The sequence below is a fragment of the Amblyomma americanum genome, chromosome 7 (genome assembly GCF_052857255.1).
Source record: "Amblyomma americanum isolate KBUSLIRL-KWMA chromosome 7, ASM5285725v1, whole genome shotgun sequence".
Lineage (NCBI taxonomy): Eukaryota > Metazoa > Arthropoda > Arachnida > Ixodida > Ixodidae > Amblyomma > Amblyomma americanum.
The window spans coordinates 983,957-1,006,551 of record NC_135503.1 but is presented as its reverse complement, the minus strand read 5'-3'; the positions used below and the strand labels follow the sequence as shown (position 1 = coordinate 1,006,551).

General features: G+C 49.8%; 1 protein-coding gene across 6 annotated transcripts in view; it reads left to right on the top strand.

Moving 5' to 3' along the window:
• The first annotated feature begins 323 nt into the window (after positions 1–323).
• The window catches only part of LOC144098247 (SEC14-like protein 2), a 79,391-nt gene continuing 57,119 nt past the window's right edge, over positions 324–22,595 (top strand). The window contains exons 1-4 of one of the 6 annotated variants that reach the window (XM_077630737.1): positions 324–564; positions 7,870–7,939; positions 9,298–9,341; positions 9,404–9,466. In XM_077630737.1, coding sequence (XP_077486863.1) covers positions 325–564; positions 7,870–7,939; positions 9,298–9,341; positions 9,404–9,466 — 417 coding nt within the window. In that variant the 5' untranslated portion in view covers position 324. The remainder of the gene's footprint in view (positions 565–7,869; positions 7,940–9,297; positions 9,342–9,403; positions 9,467–22,595) is intronic. The other 5 variants (XM_077630740.1, XM_077630738.1, XM_077630741.1 and 2 more) reach the window with 5 other exon arrangements.

The following is a 22,595-nucleotide window of genomic DNA, read 5'->3' as shown; positions in this document are numbered from 1 at the left end:
GAGGCGCAGTTCTCTAGACACTTGGTTACAAGCTGTGGATATGTGAGCTTATATCCACGGCTCATCGCAAGCTTTCGTCTATTGAAAGACGGTATAGCCAGTGCTTTTGGAAATGCACGTGTGCTTCCAGAGCGGCTTTTCCCTTCTCTTCGTAGCAGGTTAAGATAGCGGCTGGCGCCGTGACGAAGGCCTTCCAAGCCCTGTGCCAGAGAACAATCGTTGGTTCTTCACCAGGGTCCAAAAAGAGCTGCGCGAAAAAGCGCTCTTTCCCAGTCGCCGGAGCTCTGCGCGTAGTGAGCACGTGCCCATGTGACAGCGCAAGCGATGCGAAATCGGGTGCAACAGGGGGTCCTCCTTCACGCCGCGTTGGACGCAGCAGCGTACTCTTCGATTAGCGAATCGGCGCGCGCTGTTGTCTCTCCATCGACGCTCGTCTCGACCAAGGCTGCGGCCTTGCGCAGCCCAGCAGCCCATACGCGACCACGGAGCCGGCGGCCGACACTCGCCACCATGAGCGGCTACCTGCAGGACCTCGACGAGCAGCAGCGCACCGCCCTTGAACAGGTGAGGCTTACATAATGGCTCTCTTGTTTTCGCTTCCCCGCGTCAATTTATGCAGTTAATTTCAGCCCGCGAGCCTCCAAACATTGTAGTCCGACGTGAGAGTGTCTTTTTTTCTCACTTGTGGCGTGTGTCGGAGCTACTGTTGCCAGGAAATTGCGAAAAGACGACTTTATATTACTGCTCAAGTTAGAATACGAACAATAAACACGCGCCTGTTGTACACGAGGGAATTTTATTTCCTTGAAGAATAGCCCTCTATTCACGGCATGGGTTTTGCATGTAAGTTGATATTGAAGTTTTCAGTGTAGTGTCACAGGCATGCCCACTGTCAGTTACGAGCAACGAATGAAATGCCAGCAAGATACCTGAAACACGAACAGCGAAAACAGAAAATCTTATCCGGGTGAAGCTCAGTACTAGCGCAGGTTAACTTCAATTCGAAGGCTTTAGAAGTGTGAATAAACCTCGCTTGTATCTCCTATCAAGGAGCTATTGTTTCCGTTTTTGTATTTACATTGTAGGTCTCTTGTTCGCGTTTCATTCCACGCTGGTAGTATATAGGCTCTCTTCCGAATTAGCGGAGAAACACCCTTCGGCCATGATAGCGGCAGGGACCGCTTTTTGCATGCATACTGTAGGTCTTATTTTTCGCGTTAGTGCGGAGGCACTACTTCATGAGGCCTAACCGGCTCACCGGGTTTTTGTGAAGTTTGACCTGCAATGTGACCTTGGCCAAACCGTAAATAAATGAATGAAATGAATATCATCGCGACTGAGATTGCCTGCGGCAGCGCGAACAGTTCAGCTTATCAGGCCGCTGCACGGGAGCACTATGCTATCGCCGCAGCCGATCGCGCTGTGCACAACACGTCGTCGTATTTTTCAACTAACACCGCTACCGAACTAATATGCATCACTGCCAGACGACCCAGCAAAGCCAAGCCATGATACAGCCAGGCTAAACACCTGCCTTCGCACGTCTACTCGGTTTAACTACGTTAAAACCGTACCAGTTTTTTTTTGCTCGTGAAAAAAAGAGGCCTAGTGCATCCTGTTCACTCCAGGATGCTGGCAGTAACATGGGCTTAAGTGTCACAGCAACCTCGTGCTGGCTGAAGAGCCGGAAGTGTGCCTTCTGCTAGTGCGTGCCTGTGTGCGCACCTTTTTCCTCTACGACCAATTTACTGAGGCCAGTTGATGCCCACGGCGAGGGACTGGCCAGGGTGCATTGCGGATACAAACGCACTCATGGACAAGGAGCGGAGTATTTGTACAAAAAAAAAGAACTGAAAACGAAAAGCAGTGAATTCTCATTCTAGCAGAGGAACCTACCTGATGTAATTATATAGTCCTGAACATAATCGCACACTGGTTTCGGAGCATATGCCTTGGCGCTTTCCCCCCAAGGAGATGATAATCGGAATAGATAGAGGAAGCACTATAGTCGAGCGAAGGAGATCTCCAGGTAAATTTTACGGAGAGAAGCTACGGAGAGAAGCGAACCGCCGGCAGAAATGGAAAAAGTGATCTATGGAGTCAATTCCGCCACAAGACTCACAGAGGTTGGTCAGAGATAACCCCGATTGACGTAAATAAAGATTTAGTCGCGATATTCTGCAGCGCAAGAGGTTCATGGACACCTCACATTGCCTGGAACTGCACATCCGCACACTGCAAGGAAATGCCAGGTATTGAAAATCCGCTCCAGCAAGGAGGGGCTCATGACTCAAGTAGTGGAGACGCTCGAATCGTTGAAAGCGTGCTACAGTCAAGTAAATAGTATTTGGGACGAACGGAACAATAGGTCCACCAAGTGCGGACTTTGCTAAAAAATTAGCCCCCTCATTAGAAGCAATGCTATAGCGCCCAGGGACCCAGTGAAAGCGTAATTCTGTAAGATGTGGTGGAATACAAAAATGAAGGGAACGACTCGTAAAAAGAATCCCTCGATTTTTAGTGTGCTAGCTGTCAAAAGGGAAAGGCTGTCTGAAAGTATATTAACCTGAGAGAGACTGCAGGGAATGCTTAGTAAAGACAACTCAAGGGCCAGAAACTCAGTGAAAAATGTAGGGGTATCGTCAGGGGCCCGAAATCAATAACTCCAATCAAGAGACCGAACGTTGTTACCCACACTTGGTCATCTTCGGCATTTCGCCGGCGCTGACCGCGCAGGTGAAATGCCGGAACCCTCCCCCTAGACGACGACACGATTAAGAAAGTCAACATGACGCTGTGTGGAAGATCCAAGCAGAAAAGAGTTGAAGCAAGTATGTGCAAATCGTCCAAAAAGACGTTCCAGTCCTCCGGGGTGCCAAGGCAAGGCGGTTCTGGCTTTGGCGGAGCGGACGAGCTTTAGGCGGGCGTCGAGGTAGTGGCAGCTGAAGACCGCTGTGCGATCGTTTCTGAGCCTCCTGTGGAATAATAATAATAATAATTGGTTTTTGGGGAAGGAAATGGCGCAGTATCTGTCTCATATATCGTTGGACACCTGAACCGCGCCGTATGGGAAGGGATAAGGGAGGGAGTGAAAGAAGAAAGGAAGAAGGAGGTGCCGTAGTGGAGGGCTCCGGAATAATTTCGACCACCTGGGGATATTTAACGTGCACTGACATCGCACAGCACACGGGCGCCTTAGCGTTTTTCCTCCATAAAAACGCAGCCTCCGTGGTCGGGTTCGAACCCGGGAACTCCGGATCAGTAGTCGAGCGCCCTAACCACTGAGCCACCGCGGCGGGTCCCTCCTGTGGACGCATCTTTGCGACTGGGCACAAGGGCGCGTGAGAACGCAGGGCGGACGAGGTGTTGGACGGTCAAGTTTGCTGCATGCGACCGAGCGGACGACTTCTGATTGGCGCGCCCGTCGTTGTCGCCCATGCGGCGGCACAGGCGTGTGCAAAGCATGAAGATATATCTCGAGGTACGAATATCCGCATTGATTGGGGCTCACTCGAGACATATGTCTAGCTTCAGACCCGCGGAAGTAGCGAGGGACCAGGACCTCGAGGAGCACAACGCACGAGACTGATGTAGTGGCCGCGTCGCGGTAAAAGCTTGTCCTCCCTGCGTGGAGGGAGCCTAACCGATTCTGCAGGCATTTTCAATAAAGTTGTTCTCTCTCTCTCTCTCTCTCTCCGGGATTTTTCGTAGAAGGTAGAACCGCGATAGGCTCTGATAGCCATGGACCGACCTTGACGTCCGCGAACGAATTCACAACAAACTTTGCAACACCGCAGGCGAGCTTTATCTGAAACATCGTCACGGGAAACGATTAACGTTCGCGCTATTTCTACTCCAGAAAGTGAATAAAAGGCATCACATCGTGACCGTGTAGTACAACTCGTTCGATCGCTAGTCTGCTAGACGCTAAAAACCGCCTATATATATATGCGACCATTCTCACTACGGTCTAAGATTTTTGTCCCCAAATATTTGAAGAGGGCCCCAGTGAAAGTTACGCTATCCTGAACGATACGTGCAATAACGATTTCAAACGACAACGCTATTCGTATCGCGAATTCTTGGAGCCAAGGACACGGGACTAGAACCGGTTAGCAGTACATACTCAATTGTTTGTAATTACAACTGGGAAATTAACCTAGCTAAGATCAGGTTCAGGTAAAATCAGCAGTTATTCTAACTATCACACTGCAGAGTTTTTACATGTATTTAATTACCTTTATTTTGTAACTTTTTCATTAACCCACGGTTGCGACGCACTTCTATCCGACGGCTGCCACCACTTGTTGGCATGCATGTGGCGTGGTCGGTTTGGAGGACGACACTGAACACTTGTACAACTATTTCCATCGCATACATGTAAGGAGTAACTGAGAGTGCCTCTCAGTAAAAGTGAGCGCCTCAGCTTAAGAGTCTCGGGGAGAGGGAGCTCCTCGGCCTCGCTGGCTGCCGAGCTTTATAGGCTTTTCCTTCCCTCAATTACCTCCATGGAGGCCGAGGAAAACGAGCAAGGCAAGAAACAAGAAAACGATTGCTGGCACGTTCCTTCGGCTGTGGTCACGGGGGGTAGATACTTTTCAATGCTATCCTTTTGTCTATTTTCTCTCTCACCCGCGGTGCACCAGTGGAGAGGTTGTTCTCTGCAGCCTCTCACTATATTCTGTGGCACTGATCACTCACCCTCTCATACGACTGTCACATGTTGAGCTTGAGGGTGAGGAGGATGCCATCTGTGTCACGCAGACGCCGGAAGGTCCGAGCGGCGCTCCCACGGTCTGCATGCATGTGGTCGCATGCGGGGTCCGCACTTGTTCATCAGTGGAAGGACACGCGGGGTAGAGAAATCGCCCACCGGAGACTGCTCCTCTGACGGCGGATGGACCAAACACGATGACTGGAACCAGCTGACACCCGGCTCTCCTGAAGGTCCACCGCGGCTTGTCTTGGCAACTATCTTTGTCATAAGGGCGCACTGGCAGAGCTGCGCTGGCTGCTTTCAGGGCAGACTCGCTGTCGCCGCTGCCGTGGCTACGCCGGACGAGTGTCCGCGTTGTGATCCACTTAGGAATAATGAAGCTCAGGCGTAACAATACCCTCCGCCCGACAATGCGTCCGGAAGAGGAGCTGCTGCCACGCAGCTCGGCTGACTGGGCGTGCGAGAATGACCTTTCGTTGTGCAGCCCTCCAGGCTCCTCCTCATCAGCTGGGGATGTCCGTTTCAGGGAATTTCTCTGGGAGGCGAGCCAAACGGGACAGCAAACGCCAAGCCACAGACAACAAAAGCAAGTGCCGTCATCTGGCGGGACACAAAACCAAAGCAATACTGATTACACACCCCCTGAGTAAAACCTGAAATTAAACCAAATTGCCCTAAACGAACACGAAGCGGCGTGCCCAATGCAAGGTTCAAGTGTTTTTCCAGGGCCTTGTCATCATGCATGGCTCAATAAGATAAAGGGAATTCAAAGTTATATTTGTTTTACAGTTGGTCGGGCAGGCTGAAACGACCTCGGATGCCGCCTGGCAGGTATAGAATAAACTAAGAAGTGAGAACACAAATTTTGTAAATATTACCTACAGGGAGAGCTGGCGCCACAGTCTATGCGAGCTTCTTAGTAAAGGACACCGTGGGAATGCCGCGAAAACAGCGTGAGCGTACTTGGCTGGGCCCTAAAATATGACTACGACTGCAAAAATACAAATTTTCGAAAGACATACATAGCAAAAAAGTGTTGTTATACAATCAATATATCCTGTAATAAAATACGCTTACTGCACATTGAAATAAATGAGCAGAAAAGCACATGGGCGTAAACGATCACCGATATTGCTCGTGTTTAGAGAGGGCTTCCTCTTCATGCTTCCAAATACAGCTGACCATAGAAGATAATTTTTTGCTCTTAATAGACACACTTTTCAGAGCGAATATTTTTTCAAAAAGATGTTATCGCTTAAAATAGTATACGGTTTAGACGCTTCCGTTTTAGCATTGTGAAAAACAGAAACGTTTCATTTGGGTAGTCTGCTATTGTGGGACGCGCTCTAGGGCTATGTGCGCGCCTATGCGGAACTAGTTTGCGCGCACTAAATGCCGGCTCTCGTCATGTCCTGGCGCTGCACTAGGAGGTTTTGCCAAGAAAAGCATGAATTAGGGAGCGCGAACCTCTCCCACCACAGGTAAGTGACGGCCGTGTTCATGCTGACAAGTGCAACATGCGGGCATTTGCACAAATTCATGAAGTGAGACTCGTTCCTGCATGCCATCATCAGTCTTCGAAATGAACCAAACGCAATCCTCGGCGAGCACGGTTGCGCTTGTCGAAGTACTTTGCGCTTTTAAAGCGTATCCGTGACTCCTGCGAGAAATGTGCAGAGTGGTCATGGCAGCAGACTGCTGAGTCCTCAGTTCAGAGAGAGAAAAAAAAAACTTGTTCCCTTCTTTCCCATTTCAATGCATGGGTAGCGCAGTTTCCCGCTGAGCAAAACCCAGCTTGCTGCGCAAACGGTACGAGTGAGGGGCAAATAAACTTTAGGCCTAGCAGGCACCAGACTGCGCTTAGCTCACTTCGAGCATCGCTTGAGTCAAGAGCCTTTGGATCTCATATGAACTTCGTGCGTTTTGCTTTGAAGCGATAACTTCACTACGCCACGTAAAGCCAAGGTCACCGACCGAGCCAGAACCGTTAATGCGCATACGCCGAGCAACAGGTGCGTCGCGCGTGACGTCACAGTTGCACCGTTGCCGTTGCCGCCTCGGACTCCTCAGCCTCGCGTCGCGCATCCGCAGTAGCTACAGGTGCGCTGCGCATGCGCAGTTGGGCAACAGATGCGCGTCATTGCTCGGCCACTTCATAAGCAGAGGGTGCGAATTGCGCTCGTTCTTCAGATGAACGATGGGGTGGAGAAGCGGAAAGTCCGCGTGCATAATGCGACCGACATCAACGGCGACTGCGGGAAGCCACGTCGACGGATCCCGAGGTTGTGGCCTGGTGTAAGGCGGTCCGACAACGATCCCAAGAAGCCAGGAGTGCCAAGTGCGCGGCCGAGACGCCGGAACAACGATCCAGGAACGGTTGGCCGAACGACGCCGTCAAGAAGCGGAAAAACGAGAGCGACAAGCCGCGAGCGAAGCCACGTCTTATTAGGGTCAGCTAACGCGTGCACACTAGGTTTAAGCGGAGCTGAAATATCAGCCATTTTTGCCAGCAAAGGAAGGCACGGCTTACTGCGCGTAGCATTAATTGCGCCTCAGAGCAGTGGCTAATTTGACCCTTCTCCCACAGGTTCATGCGCAAGGCCCGTCAGGCACCTGGCGCTTCACCGCATTCAGTCTTCCCTTCGGATGATGAGGCCATTACAGTCTGCACCTGCTCTGCCAAACGAAGAAAGGCTGTCATGCCCGGAACTAGACAACGCTACTCGTACAACATCCATGAGAAAATGTCCACCATTCCCAGTGCAGCCATCTTAGATTATAGTCGCGCTCGTGTCTTTCGTTCCACTGCTGCAAGTTTCGAAATGGCGCGTACCGCGTGTTGCTAAAGGAGCGCTTTTTACAGAAGTTCTCCCTGTACCTCTTTAGTGCCCCCTTGATTGCGCCATGGATTACGACTGTAGCCCGCTTCCCCAATAGAACGGCCCGTAATTTCGCAACCCCTCCTCGGTTGGATGCCCACATGCAGAAAATGTGCGCAAATAGCTTCGATGTGCGTCCACTGGTCGCTCGGCCGCTCTTGCGGATGCGAGCACGCAACGCTGTAGTGCAGAAATCGTTGCTCTCATCAAGGACCTACACATTTCGATGGAAACCCACAAAGAGCATTAGTGACGTCCGCTGTGTCGTTGCAGTTCCGCGGGGCGGTGGCGGACGTCCTAGGATCGGAGTACACGGACGCCAACCTGCTGCGATGGCTGAGAGGTGAGTCCGTTCGAGGCGCAGCCTTGCTACCAGTGCGCCCTGAATCTGCTCCCAGCAGCGGAGAAGGGAAAAGAAATGGTGCAGTAAATGTCTCGCATATCTCGGTGGACACCCGAACCGCGCCGTAAGGGAATTTTTGATTTATTGAACAACTTCTATTTCCATCAGAAAAGACGAAGGGATAAAGGAGGGAGTGAAAGCAGAGTTGCCGTCGTGGTCGCCTCTGGAATAATTTCACTACGCGGGGATCTTTAACATGCACTTACGTCGCACAGCACAGGGGCGGCTTTTGCGTATCGTCCTCGTCGAAACGCGGCCGCCGGAGTCGGGTTTGAACCCAGGTCCTCCCGCTCAGTAGTCAAGCGCCTTAACCACTGAGACAGCGCGGCAGGTGTGCGCGATGCCGTGAAGTTGCGTCTATGAGCACCAGCAGCAAACGTGGGCCCATCGTTTCAAATATTCATTGCACTCATTAACGTGGCAGGAGGAGGAAGCAGGAAAACCTTATTAAACAGTAGAAGGACGGCCTGTGGGGCGGGTTGGTGCATGACTGAAAAAACTGCGGCGCAACGACGGCAACACACGTGCTGTCCTTTTCTTTCTTGTGTTTCTTAAACAAAAAGGAGTTGCTTGCGTTCACGGGTGGGGCCCTTATTCACGGGCAGAAAGACTGACTGTATAGAATGAACGCTGTGCATTCTGCCCATGCGTATACCAGAGGGCGACGAATGAGCTCGGGAACCTTGCAACTGCACTTTTGTTTATTTTTGTTTGTTTGTTTATTTATATAATACCGCAAGCATCAAGGTGAGGCTTGAAGCAGGAGTGGAAGGTATGAAGTACCGACACAAGTAATATATGCGACGCAAACAATACCCTACGCCAACACTGCCTCAGTGTTCGACTTAAGAGCGTTAGCTATGGGAGCTTCAAGTGTTTACATCGGTGCGCTCAGCAAACGTGGAGAAGACCAAATCCAAACATTCCTTCTAAGACAGAAACAGCGCCGTTACCTCATGGATTTTGCACTACTATTGCATTACAGCCACCTTCGCTATATCTGGTATATTGCTGTCTGCACGCCCAACTCAATGTAGAAAGAGATTTGTGTAGGCTGTTCCCTCCTGGAGCTCGATGTTTTAACATCGAGTGATTGCTTTTCGCTCAGTATGTTTTATCGCGCTACGATGCACTGCTGTCCGATTTCTTCTCCTTACATTGCGAAACACCACTCTAGTCTAAGTCCTGAAATAGTCCCATAGTAGTCTGGAATAAACAAACTATCGTCGAAGTCGCAGCGCAAAGCCCTCCCGGCCCCGACAGCAGAAGGTGACAAGAGTGCAAAACTGTTTGCGCAGCGCGCGAGTTCGACACGGCCCGGGCGGAGCACATGTTTCGGCAGGTGAGCAGCACGGGAAATTGGCCCCTCGGCGCACAGCTGAGCCGAGCTTCCTTCCCGCACAGCACCTGCGGTGGCGTCAGCAGAATGGCGTGGACAGCCTGCTCGCCGACTACCAGGTGCCCAAGGTGTGCGCCGCTTCCTTCTCGGCGATGCGGGAAACTTTTTCTCTGCCCAAACATTCGCACGCTTGCTTGCGCGGATGAATTCGCCTTCTTTTTGCTTCTGAGATTGAAAGTATAGACCTCCTTAATGTTTGCAAACAAACGAGATGGCGCTGCAGTCGCTAGCGGCTCGCGGTACGTAGGCAATTAGCGGCGTCGCGGAATCGTCTTGAGCGCGGGTTTTCAAAGCTTGTAGGCGCGTTTTTAGTTTCCTCGACGCGCAAGACTGGCTCATGCATGGAACTTAGTAATTTCGCGCAAAGTACATGGGCTTGCGTTGAACCCGTACGCGTATTCAGAGAAATAGTTCGCCACTTTGTATTGTATAGATCGTTAGTTGTAGTAGTTAGTAGTATGAATCTTAATGTAAAATAAAAAAATAAAAACAAAAAGGAAGGTAAAATATTTTTGCTAATTCCGGCATCTGTCATCACTACGGCGGCACCTCAGCTGGGGCAGCGGAAATAGAGCGTAGCAGGCAGTTTGAAGAAGTGAAATGAAAGAGGTCAGGGGATAGTAAGAAAGGATAAAGGGAGAGGTGATAAATACATAATTTACATAACAATGCATTTGTACAAATTGAACGCATACAGAGTCAATAAAAGAAAAGAAAAACACGCGCGCACAACACTTTACACACAACAGCCGGGGTCGGGCGCCCAGCTGTTAATCGTGAAAACAGAAATCATTTCTGCCGTTGATGTCTATGCCAAGCCTTGAAGAAAATAAGTTTCTGACACCGCACTAGCCGGAATGATTTCGCTTCAGACCAGCAGCGAGGGGAAGCTGTGGCGTTGTTTCGGTGGAGCAGAGGTGCGCGCACCGTCAACTGAGACACGTGTCGAGCAGTGCGAAAAGTGGGGAGAGCGTCGACCTCCTTTGTCTCGCGCATTAGCCGCAAGTTCACGTACCAGTCAGGCCCACTTCTCCCCCTGTTAAACTGGTCGATTTGGTGGAATTTTTTTTATTTCTGGAATATTTTTTTACCCGCCGTGGTGGCTCGGTGGTTAGGACGCTCGTCTACTGAGCAGGAGTACCAGGGTTCGAACCCGACCGCGGTGGCCACGATACAATGGAGGCGAAACGCAAACGGCGCCCGATACGTTAAAGATCCCCAGGTGGTAGACATCATTCGAAAGACCACCCCCACTACGGCACATCTTTCTCCCTTTATTCTCTCAGTCCCTCCTTTATCCCTTCGCTTACGGGGCGGTTCGGATGTCCACCAAGATATGTGAGACAGTTACTGTTCCATTTCCTTTCCTCAAAACATTCAATTGTTCGTTTCATTTATTAGAGAGTTTTAGTTTCACGTACGTAGAGGGTTCACGTACGCAAACGTGAGAAGTCTACGTAGCCTGCACGCAGGTCGTTTGAAACCCTTATAGTTACACGTACGCGAAACACTCCGCGCGTTACGCCTAGCGCCATCTACTAAGAAACACAGACACTGATTGTAGCCTAAATCATCCAAGACAAGTCATTAAGCCAAGCCATTCATAGCGAGACCGTTGCTATGACGACGACCAACGCTACTTCGTCAGGCTTAACAGCTGAAAAATCGACCTTCTGTCTGAAAAACAAAAGCTATTTGTCGCTTGAAACCTTATGCGAGGGTAGGAATGGGCAAATCGAAGGCGAATACAACAGTTTAGAACACGATATCGCCTCGAGGGATTAGCGACGAAGCTGTTATCGCTGTGAAGCGGCGAGCAGGGCGCTGCCATGTTTGTCAACGCTACGTACGCAAGCAACGCAAAGACCGCAACGTAAAAATCCGAATCTCACGTACGTACGTGAGACTCGCGCAGACCCTTTGCGTTCTGCGCATGCGCACTGGTCACCCGTAAGAGCTCTACGTACGTGAAGCCTGTACGTACGTGAAACTAAAACTCTCTATTTTCTTTCCAGCCCTGGAGCGTTCTGTTTTGGTTGGTAACAACTTTATTAAGGTCCTGCAAAGCTTTCACCGACGGGGCCTTAGGTCTTCCCCGTGGGGACGTCGAGGTGTAGCCTCGCCTTCGCCTCGCGGGCCTGCTGGACGGCCCAGAGTTGGTAACCGAGGCTGGGGCTGCGCAAGGCAGCGGCCAACCGCGGCGGGAGTGTTCCTGAGTTAGCACCGTGCGGGTTTTTGTTACAGTCCCAGAGCATGTGGGTTAAAGTGGCCGTATCCGTGGGGAAGACCTTGCATATATTTGTCGGGTATGTGGTATCGTTCCGGGTCGGGGTACGTGAGCGTCTGCAGTCGTCTGAGGGCCACCGCGTGCGCCCTGTCCAGCTTGTCGTTGGGCGGAGGGAAGGTTCGGCGGGCCAGGCAGAGGGCCATGGTAATTTCGTTGTAGCTGGTCAAGCAGTCTTTGGTGCTGTCCCATGGACGACCGTCGCCGGCGCGGTTCGCGAGCTCGCGCGCCTTGGCGTGTGCCGTCTCGTTTCGGTTGCGATATGTCTTCGGTACTTATCCCATGTGCGCCGGGAACCACTGAATTCTGGTTTGAAAATCTACCTCCCGCTGGACTTGCCATTTGCTCAGCGCTCGGTCCACTCTCTGTCAGATCCATCCTTTGGCAAAGTTTCGAACCGTTTGTCGCGAGTCGCAGAGAACCGTGGTGCACGTCGGATCCGTGAGGGCGAGTGCCACCGCCGCTTCCTCCGCTTCTTCTGAGCGCTCGCACGCTACACTTGCCGTTATGCGCGTTTTGCCACTCGAATCGACGACCGCAACCGCGAATCGCGAGCGTTGTGCGTATTACGCGCCGTCAACGAACCTTGTGCCCGTTCCGTCTCCGTGGCTGTGTAGGAGAGCTCTGGCCCTGGCCACTCTTCTTGCCCGGTTGTGTTCCGGCTGGACGTTCCGTGGAATCGGATGGACTCTTAGCGTTTGTCTGATCGCTTCCGGAACGGGGACTCTCTGGACTTGTTGTGCGTGGTAACGGATGCCGAGACTTTCCATGATCTGGCGTCCTGCTCTCGTGCCGCTCATCTTTTTAGTTGGGAAGTGCGCTGCGCCTCGGCGATTTCGCTAAGCGTGTTGTGAAGCCCGAGCTGGAGCAATCGGTGCGTGCTGGCGGACTCGGGTAGACCCAGTGCTATCTTGTACACCCTGCGGATGAGGACGTTGATCTTGGCTTCTTCGCCCTTGTACTAGTTGTGGAATTCCGCGACTTACGCAATATGGCTCATGACGAAAGTGTGTATGAGTCGTGGGAGACTCGCCTCCCTCATTCCGTTTCTTCTGCTGGTGACCCTCTTGAGGATTCTCATCGCGTTAGCCGTCTTGTGCTTTAATTTAGTGGCCGTTTCGCCGTTGGCCTCGATTATCATGCCGATGATCCTACAATAACACTTCCGTTGGGCCTAGTTGGTGCATGGCGATACAGATTAAGAATGTGCGCAAAACTTCCGACGAGCCACATACACGGGAGAAACACAAGGACTGGCACAACACTAACAACTATTTTATTCTCTCACAACAGCGCATAGATATACATTTTTCCACACTTGCGCAAGCTAACAAAAATTCCAGTCATGCAAGATTACTGGCAACGATGCGAGCACAAAAACTTCAATTCGGCGCAGTAACGAGATAAGGAAGTATCGCTAACACATCCTTCAGCCTTTTTCTTAATATGGAATGCTTCGAGAGCCAGCCGCGCGTGTTCGTTTCTGGTCCTGCCCAGAATCGCCGTCTCTCCGAATCGCGGTGCACAATTGTTGCAGTTAATAATGCGTGACCCAAGATGTGCACCTTTGTCATTTTTGTTCCTCACATTTAGCGCATGCTCCCTAAGTCGCTCATTTATGCAGCGCCCTGTTTGCCCGATGTACATCTTTCCACACGACAGTGGGAAAGCATACACGACTTCGGTGGAGCAAGGGACAAAGTATCCTAATTCTGTGCACTATCGGGATGGTTGCTCCGTTGCTCGTGCGTAGATCTCTTCGTATTCTCGTCTAGTCGTTGCCGCATTCCGACCACACCCGGGTGGTCTGCCCCTCTGCGTAGGGCGGTAGAGTAGGAGTTCCGACCTTTTCGGCGAACATCGTGACGAAAATTTATAGCAAAATATTCTGTTGAAATTTATAAATTACGTTTTTTAGATTTGTGGGTGTCGAAAATTGTGAGAATTGCGCTTCTATCTATTTATAAATAAATAGATACATTTGCGGTCGTCAAAAATTGTGAGAATTGGTCTGCTGATGGACCCGCCGCGGTGGCTCAGCGATTAGAGCACTTGGCTACTAATCTGGAGTTCCCGGGTTCGAACCCGACCACGGCGGCTGCGTTTTTATGGAGGTAAAACGCTAAGGCACCAGGGTGCTCGGCGATATCTGTGCACGTTAAAGATCCCCATCTTTACTATGGCACCTCTTCCTTCCTTTCTTCTCTCAATCTACCCTTATCCCTTCCCTTACGGCGCGTTTCAGAAGTCCGCCGATATGTGAGACAGATACTACGCCATTTCCTTTCCAAAAAAAAAACAATTTTCAATTTCTTTATTTCGCACTGGTCAAAGAAATGCGACACTGAAATCAACGACCCGCCGCGGTGGCTCAGTGGTTAGGGCGCTCGACTACTGATCCGGAGTTCCCGGATTCGAACCCGACCGCGGCGGCGGCGTTTTTATGGAGGAAAAACGCTAAGGCGCCCGTGTGCTGTGCGATGTCAGTGCACGTTAAAGATCCCCAGGTGGTCGAAATTATCCGGAGCCCTCCACTACGGCACCTCATTCTTACTTTCTTCTTTCACTCCCTCCCTTATCCCTTCCCTTACGGCGCGGTTCAAGTGTCCAACGATATATGAGACAGATACCGCGCCATTTCCTTTCCCCAAAAACCAATTATTATTATTATTAATCAACGAAACCTCTCTTCTTTAGTGTTACTAAGATGGTGGTGCTCCGTCAGAAACCCGCGGAATTCGCGACGTGCCAGGACCATCAGAATAATAATAATAATAGTAGTTGGTTTTGGGGGAAAGGAAATGGCACAGTATCTGTCTCATATATCGGCGATCACCTGATCTGCGCCTTAAGGGAAGGGTTAAAGTAGGAAGTCAAAGAAGAAAGGAAGAAAGAAGTGGCGTAGTGGAGGGCTCCGGAATAATGTCGACCACCTGGGGATCTTTAACATGCACTGAAATCGCACAGCACACCGGCGCCTCCCCAAGCGGTCGAAATTATTCGGTAGCCCTTTACTACGGCACCTCTTCCTTTCTTCTCTCAGTCTCTCCTTTATCCCTTCCCTTACGGCGCGTTTCAGGCGTCCGCCGATATGTGAGACAACACGTAGACCCTCTCGTGATGCTACCATCACGAAGTGGGACTCGTTCCGCACCTCCCGAGCAGCCCGCACTCTACACACCATCTCAAATATAGCTACTTGGTGCGACCAACTCCAGCATGACGTCCGCGCCGTGACTCGCCAACTCCGAGAAGACTGCCCTGCAGACGCGATAGATTCCCATCTCCTGCACCTATGGGAGGCCAAGGCGGGTCTCAAACGGAGGTGGCGGCGCCAGCGCTGGAATATAACACTCAGACGCCGGCTGGCCCTGCTCAACAAGGAGATTGAGACGCATGCTGCAACTCGTGTCTCGCCAAAATTGGGGATCTCTCTGTAACAATCTGGACGGGGACATGAGCCTGCCCCAGACCTGGAACCTATTCCATCTCATTGATTCGACTCAGTCCAAGACAGAACAGCAACACAACCTCATAAAGCTCATACACACATCCGAGGCCTCCCCGCAGGAACTCCTCGAGGAGCTTCGTGATTTCTACTTTCCCGCGTACCCCTTGCAGACCGCCCTGACTACACAGGCCTCACTAACGACTTCTCGACCAACTGATCACCGAGGCGGAAGTGAGGGCATAACTTCAGCGCCTCTACGCGTCCTCAGCTCCTGGCCCCGACGGAGTGCACAAGGCACTCCGCAACCTCGATTCCCCCTCCGTCAAAGCCCTAACCGACTACTTCAACGAATGCTGGCTGCGCGGCGCCCTCTGACCTCAGTGGAAACACGGCGAAGTAGTCTTTATTCCCAAATCCGGCAAACCGCTTCTCCCCGCTAACCTCCGCCTCATCTCTCTTACGCCGTGTGTGGGCAAGCTCATGGAGCACCGTTCTCCAGACCCGGCTCAGCCGGTATTTGGAGAACAACAACCTTATGCCTTCGAGCATGTTTGGTTTCCGCTCGGGCTTGTCCACCCAGGACGTCTTTTTACAACTCAAGCACCACATCCTTCAACAAAGGAGTAAGCCGGTCTAGTTGGTACATTTTTTGCATGGAAAGAGCGCAGGAGACGGGACCAAGAAAGGAAGACACAAACACGGGCGCAGACTATCAACTGCAAAAATTTTATTGCAGCAAAGGTAATATATAAAACCCATACATATGATAAAAGCATCAAACCTTAAAACTAGGTGACAAGATTCTTCTAATGAGCCATCGAGAAATCGGATTTCTTTTCTTTTCAAGTTAACAAAAGGAGGGCTGACGCCCTCCCTCGTTGATGAATGGCATAAGCCTCAAAAAGTTTCCCGTCAAGCTCGTTCTTGTATCGTTTAAGAAACTTGGTCATAGGAGTCCAAAGGGCCAGTGCACTGGCGTGAGGTCAGGTGTTCAGGCAAGTTCTTCATTGCGCCGTCTTTTATATCCTTATTATGCTCTCTGAGTATGTCATTAAAACGGCGCCCAGTTGGTCCTATGAATTCTGATCCACACGATAAAGGAATATCGTGCACAACTTCCTTTGTACAATCAACGAAAGCTTTTTCGTGTTTCTTTCCACACTGTTTCGGCAACGTATCTGCTCGACTGACCAACTTGCGAAGTTTTTCCAGCTTGTTTGGCGCAGAGAAAACCAACCTGACGTCGGACCGCCCTAAGGCTTTTTTCAGCGGATGACTCACGCCGTGAGCGTACGGGATCACAACAGTTTTTCCTCTTCCCTCGTGCTCCAACGTCGTTGCGGCCGCTTGCCAGAAGTCTTTCAGGATCTTGTTGCCAACACTACGGAGAACCGCATCCGGGAAGCCAGCAGTGCGCAGTCATTGCAGCTGGCCCTTGAAGCTTTCATTGATGCGATGATGACATGACCGGATGAGGGCGTTCTTCATGGCGCTTGTCGCTACTGCTCTTTTAACTAGTTTGGAGTGCGCTGAAAGGTATGGCATGATGCCTTTTTTTGAGCGTGGTGCGTAACACCAGCAGATGTGTTCTGGGCGTATGAATAGGCGTAGGTCAAGAAACTGGAGTTGGTTATTTTCAGGTAATTCCTTTGTCAAAGTGAAGTCCTTAAAAGTCACTGCAAAGATCTGGAGAAGGTCTTCCACTTCCCTCTGGGGTCCTGAATCAGATGCCTTGTAAACGATCAAAAAATCGTCCACATAACGGAAGACGTTAAGCGATCTGCTGGTTTGCAGGGATTCTTTCAAATTTCTGTCATATGACATGTCATATTGCCTCCATCGAAACGCAGCCGCCGCGGTCGGGTTCGAACCTGGGAACTCCGGATCAGTAGCCGAGCGCTCTAACCACTGAGCCACCGCGGCGGGTCCCAAAGCGAAATCGAAGAGGCCGTAAACGAGGCAATACATTTTAAGGTTCGTTTTGTGACCTTTCATATTTTCTGCGATTGGCATCACCCCCCCCCCCCCCCTTTCGTAATTTTGTAAAGAATAAAAGTATGATAATTCTATTTGTCGCGAACGATTCCTGAGACGTTGACGAGCGTAATAAATGTCTCCATTTTTTTCCTACACGTGCAGTAGTATGTTATTTTTGTAAGAAACGTTTTGATGTAAATATGCATGCATAAGTACTGAGCATGTAAGAAAAGAACGACTAGCGTCATCCTACAGAACAGGGCTTTGTGAACATTGTTGCATAAAAAAATTTTTCACTTTCTAATCGGTAATCGCTAATCGATCGCTAATACAGTCAGGGCAACCTTAGACTTCAAGCAGCCAAATTATCAGGCAGGCTTTCGTGAAAGATATTCCACAATAGATCACATTCACACTATTGTAACGTGGTGGTGACGTTGAAGAACACAGTATCAATACTGTGAAAGACAAAACTAACTTTTATTGGGCGAACCTGTGCCCACAAAAAAGAGGCTACACTTACAGCCCAAGGGTAGCGGCGAACACGGTCGGCGGGCGATCGTCGAAAATCTTATCCGCGGGTCAAGCGCGTCGGCTGTTATATAGCAGTCGTCGAATGTTCCAGACTAATCGTTGGGACCCGAGTGCCTTCCACAAAGTTCTACACCATTCGCGTCAGGCGATGAAATCAGATAACATAAGGTTCGGCTACAACAGACAGCGAATAGAAGCATCGATAACTTGCCAGAAACTTCGGATAGATGCAGGCGCGTCCCTCGCTGTGCGATAACACTTGTTAGGCGGCGAAACGTGGTCGCCCGATAATGATAAGTACACGTGTCACTATTTACCAGGTGATAGAGAAATGTGCAGAATATAACCAACCCCTATATATAGCCGTTATTGATTACTATAAAGAATTTGACTCACTGGAAACCTCGGCACTCATGCAGGCTTTGCGGAACCAAGGTGTAGAAGAGCCTTATATGAAAACACTGGAAGATGTCTATAGCAACTGCACAGCTACCATAGTCCTCCATAAAGTCAGCAATAAAATTTCAATAAGGAAGGACGTCAGTCAGGGAGACACGATCTCGCCAGTGCTATTCACCGCATATTTACAGGAGGTATACGGAGACCTGAATTGGTAACAGTTAGGGATAAGAGTTAATGGAGAATACTTGAACAATCTTCGATTCGCTCATGACATTGCCTTGCTGAGTCACTCAGGAGATGAATTTCAAAGCACGGTCAATAAGTTAGACAGGCAGAGCAGAACGGTGAGTCTAAAAATTAACGTGCAGAAAACAAAAGTAATATTCAAAAATCTAGCAAGAGAACAGCAGTTCACAATTGGTAGCGAGGTGCTGGAAGTGGTAACAGAATATGTCTACTTAAGGCAGGTAGTGACCGCTGATCCGGATCATGGAAGGGAAATGACTAGAAGAATAAGAATGTGGTGGCAGGTTCTCTCAGATAATGAACGGCAATTTACCGTTATCCCTCGAGAGAAAAGTGTACAACAGCTGTGTCTTACCAGTACTCACCTACGGGGCAGAAACGTGGAGGCTAACCAAAAGGGTTCAGCTCAAGTTAAGGACAACGAAGTGTGCTATGGAAATAAAAATGACAGGTGCAACGTTAAGACACCCGAAGAGGGCACAGTGGGGGAGGGAACAAACGCGGGTTAATCGAAATCAAGTCGAAATCAAGAGGAACAAATGGGTTTGGGCAGGGCATGTAATGCGAAGAGAAGATAACCGCTGTTCCTTAAGGGTAAAGGAGTGGATTTTAAGAGAAGGCAAGCGTAGCAGGGGGCGGCAGAAGGTTTGAACTGGCATGACCACAGATGAGAATGAAAAAGAATATATGTAGAGCACGGGCTCTGTAGACTGGTTAGAATTTAGGCTCCTACGAGCTAGGTGGTGGTGGTGAAAACATTTATTAATCATAGAGAGAGGTGTTGGGGGTCGTGACCTGAAGAGTCACGCCCTTACAACCACTAGGTGGGATGCCTAGTCAGGCACCCAATTGGCAGTTGCCGCAGCCCGGGCGCGCTGCGTTAAGGCCCTTTGGGCCTTGTGGGTGCAGCAGCCAGACAGGGTCACCTCCCAGTCCTCTCCGGTGGGGTTTGGGATAGAGGGTAGGGATGGGTTCTGCTGGCAGGCCCACACCATGTGGTAGGTGCCAGACACCTCCCCACAGTGCGAGCAGCGCCCGTCGAATTGAGGATTGAAATGCTTTAGAGTTGCCGGGCACAGCATCGTGTTAGTGAGCAGGCGCAGGAGTACCTGCTCGTTGACCTCCCCCAGCCCTTTGCACTGGGTGGGAAGAGCTTGGTGCGGGGATTTGTAATAATCACATATGTCCTTAGAAGTGTAAACCGAATTGAAATCGGAGTCCTGGTCAGCGTCGGGTCCCGCAGGAAATGCCCGGAGAGGGAGCGTGCGGGCGGCAGCCTCGGCTGCTTCGTTTCCGCGGAGGCCTTGGCGACCAGGCGCCTAAACGAGAGATCAGTAATAATAATAATAATAATAATAATAATAATAATAATAATAATAATAATAATAATAATAATAATAATAATAATAATAATAATAATAATAATAATAATAATAATTGGTTTTGGGGGAAAGGAAATGGCGCAGTATGTCTCATATATCGTTGGACACCTGAACCGCGCCGTAAGGGAAGGGATAAAGGAGGGAGTGAAAGAAGAAAGGAAGAGAGAAGTGCCGTATTGGAGGGCTCCGGAAAAATTTCGACCACCTGGGGATCTTTAACGTGCACGGACATCGCACAGCACACGGGCGCCTTAGCGTTTTTCCTCCATAAAAACGCAGCCGCCGCGGTCGAGAGAGAGAGATCGGTGCGCAGGATCCGAGTCTCGGCTCCAATTTCGGTAGATGCGATAAGCCAGTGGTGTAGCCCACCCTTGCTCGACGTTTAGACAATCCCCTCGCGAGTCGGTGATTATGTATTTGGAGGAGGAGTCGGATGGCAACCTCTTCGGCGTGAATGGCTGACTGGGCCTTGAAAGTAAGGCCGTCCACTGTTTTGCCCTCGTGGACGACCGCTGCCGTGTACCATCCCCTGGGGTCCGGGCCGGAGGCGTCCACGTCGAAGACTCCTGGTTTGCTTCCAAAATGGCGGTGCAAGGCTTCCGCCCGCGCCAGTCGCCTGCCATTATGGTCCTCTTTGGACGTGTTGGTGGGGAGAGGCCGCACGTGGAGGGCGCGTCTCCAGTGTACGGGAAGGCGGCATCTCTCCTCTGTGAATTGAGTGTGTTGGATGTGAGGCGGCGTGCTCTTGAGTTTGGGCTTACATCAGCACGGATGAAAATGGACAAAGACTACAATAGAGCAAGAGCTCTGCAGAGTGGTTGCAGTTTGGCCTCTCATAAGCTAGAGGCGGCGTTCTCTTGAGTTTGAACTTACATGACCACAAATGAACATGGGCAAAGAATACATATAGAGCAAAAGCTTTGCAGAGTGGCTAGAATTTGGATCACAACCAAACTTTTGCACATATATATGCATAGAACGACACAATCGTGCGGAGAAGCTTTTGCTCACGCGACATAGTCATGTAATGTTCTCGCATTGAAAAAATGTTTTATGGGGAGGAAATATCAATGAGTCTAGAGGAACTTATTTTGGAGCTTTTGCGGCCTCTAACACCCTCGTTGTTCTTAATAATCCGGCCTGTTTACCAACCTACAAAAATCCGTGCGCTTTAAATTTAGGTCAGGTTGGCTTCTCCTGATTTACCTAGAAAGGGCAACTCTTGGCCAGTCATTGTTGATTCACCACTTTTCGAGTACAGGTTTATTCGCATACTCCTTTCTTTCCCAAGCATCGTCGTCATTCAAGCGGCTCACCAGAGCTAGATCCAGCCGTTTAATATCCCAGTTGACTTCTGTCTAGCCTTCATGAAACTGCACAAGGAAAACTTGCGTTTCCCGAGGGCTCCATTTGGTGGCCGGCTGATTTGAGCACGGAGCGGTCCCGTGTGCGCGATCTTCGTCGCCGTTTCCAACAGATTTCAGACCCTCAGCTGAGAACTTTGCACCGTTCAGTTTATTACAGAGCTCTTACAACGCATAGATCTCACATTAGGAGCACACATGACAGTTGCTTAAATGGAATCTGCTGCACAGCTATGCGTAAATTCCTCTTGGGTAAGCCACGTGAACGTGCTTTTGGCGAGCTCAGGTGTGCTTCCATCATCCCTTCTCTACAATACTCCGATGCCCCGTAGACTGGAACGCTTCGTGACACTGCAAAGCTGCTACTTCGTACTCACGTCGCTACAGACGATCCTCCCTCTCCACACTCGCGTTCGGGACATTACTGCGCAGCCTTACAGCGGCTCAGTTCAAGGTTCACCGTTCACGGCTTCGGAGGTCGGAGCTGTTACCAGTTGAATAGATTTCGACGTCTCCTTGGCAACAGCCTGCCGCACTACACCAGAGAACTACTACGACACTTGATATCAGCAGTTGTCAGAGAACAGAAGAGCGCAGTAACAGTTCGCACATATATTCATACATCATTATTTCATCCTGTCTACCACTATGGGCAGGAGCAGTTGAGTTTGATGTTTTTATGGTTTCATCATTTACAACATTCACTCTATCTTACAAAATATGGCGAAGAGTCTTAAAGTTTGCAGTAGCACAATTAATAAAAAATACATTTATCAAGATTACTGTACGTTTTCAGTAGAAGACAGAATTGACCGTCATTCCCGCCTAAACGCTTTCGAGGTTAGACGGAAATTAAAACTGGAAGTGGTTTAATACACCTATCACCTGATATTTTATAACTTGTTTACCGTAATTTGTCCTCAGTTTTTAGTTCTATTTTAGAGCTGGAATGTCATAATGTACCAGAACACGTGTGTAAATAGTGTTGAAGTTTCTTTTTGCTTATTTGCTGCGCCAATCTCCAAAAGTACACCCCATTTGTCGGTAAAATGGCGAAATTACATAGTTCACAAAAATACTGAGGATGCGTTTTTGCAATGGTTGTAGTCTTTAAAAGGTCACTTTCGTCGCTGTTCCCCAGACAGGAATACCACACTCTAGATTAGAAAAACGAATAATAAGAGTAACCTTTTTTTTAACAGGCAGCCAGAAATGAGGCTGTATTTCTCAAACAACCAACAGACTTCGCTAGTTCGGAATTGACATGAGCAGTCCAGGATAAGTATTCTCTGAACCATGTCTCAACAAACTTTTGCACACGTACTTGTTCTAGGTTTCGTCTTCTGTGTTGTAAGTCAACCATTTACCCCGTCCATATTGACTGGCTTAAAAACTACACACTTCGTTTTTTTTTATACATTTGACGGAATTTTGTTTTGTTGCAACCACATGAATAAATCTTCTAAATAAAAATTTGCCGATTGCTCATTGACATGCAATATTTCGTCTGTAAAAAAATCGACTTAATTTGTCGTCTGCACACACGGTTATTGTAGG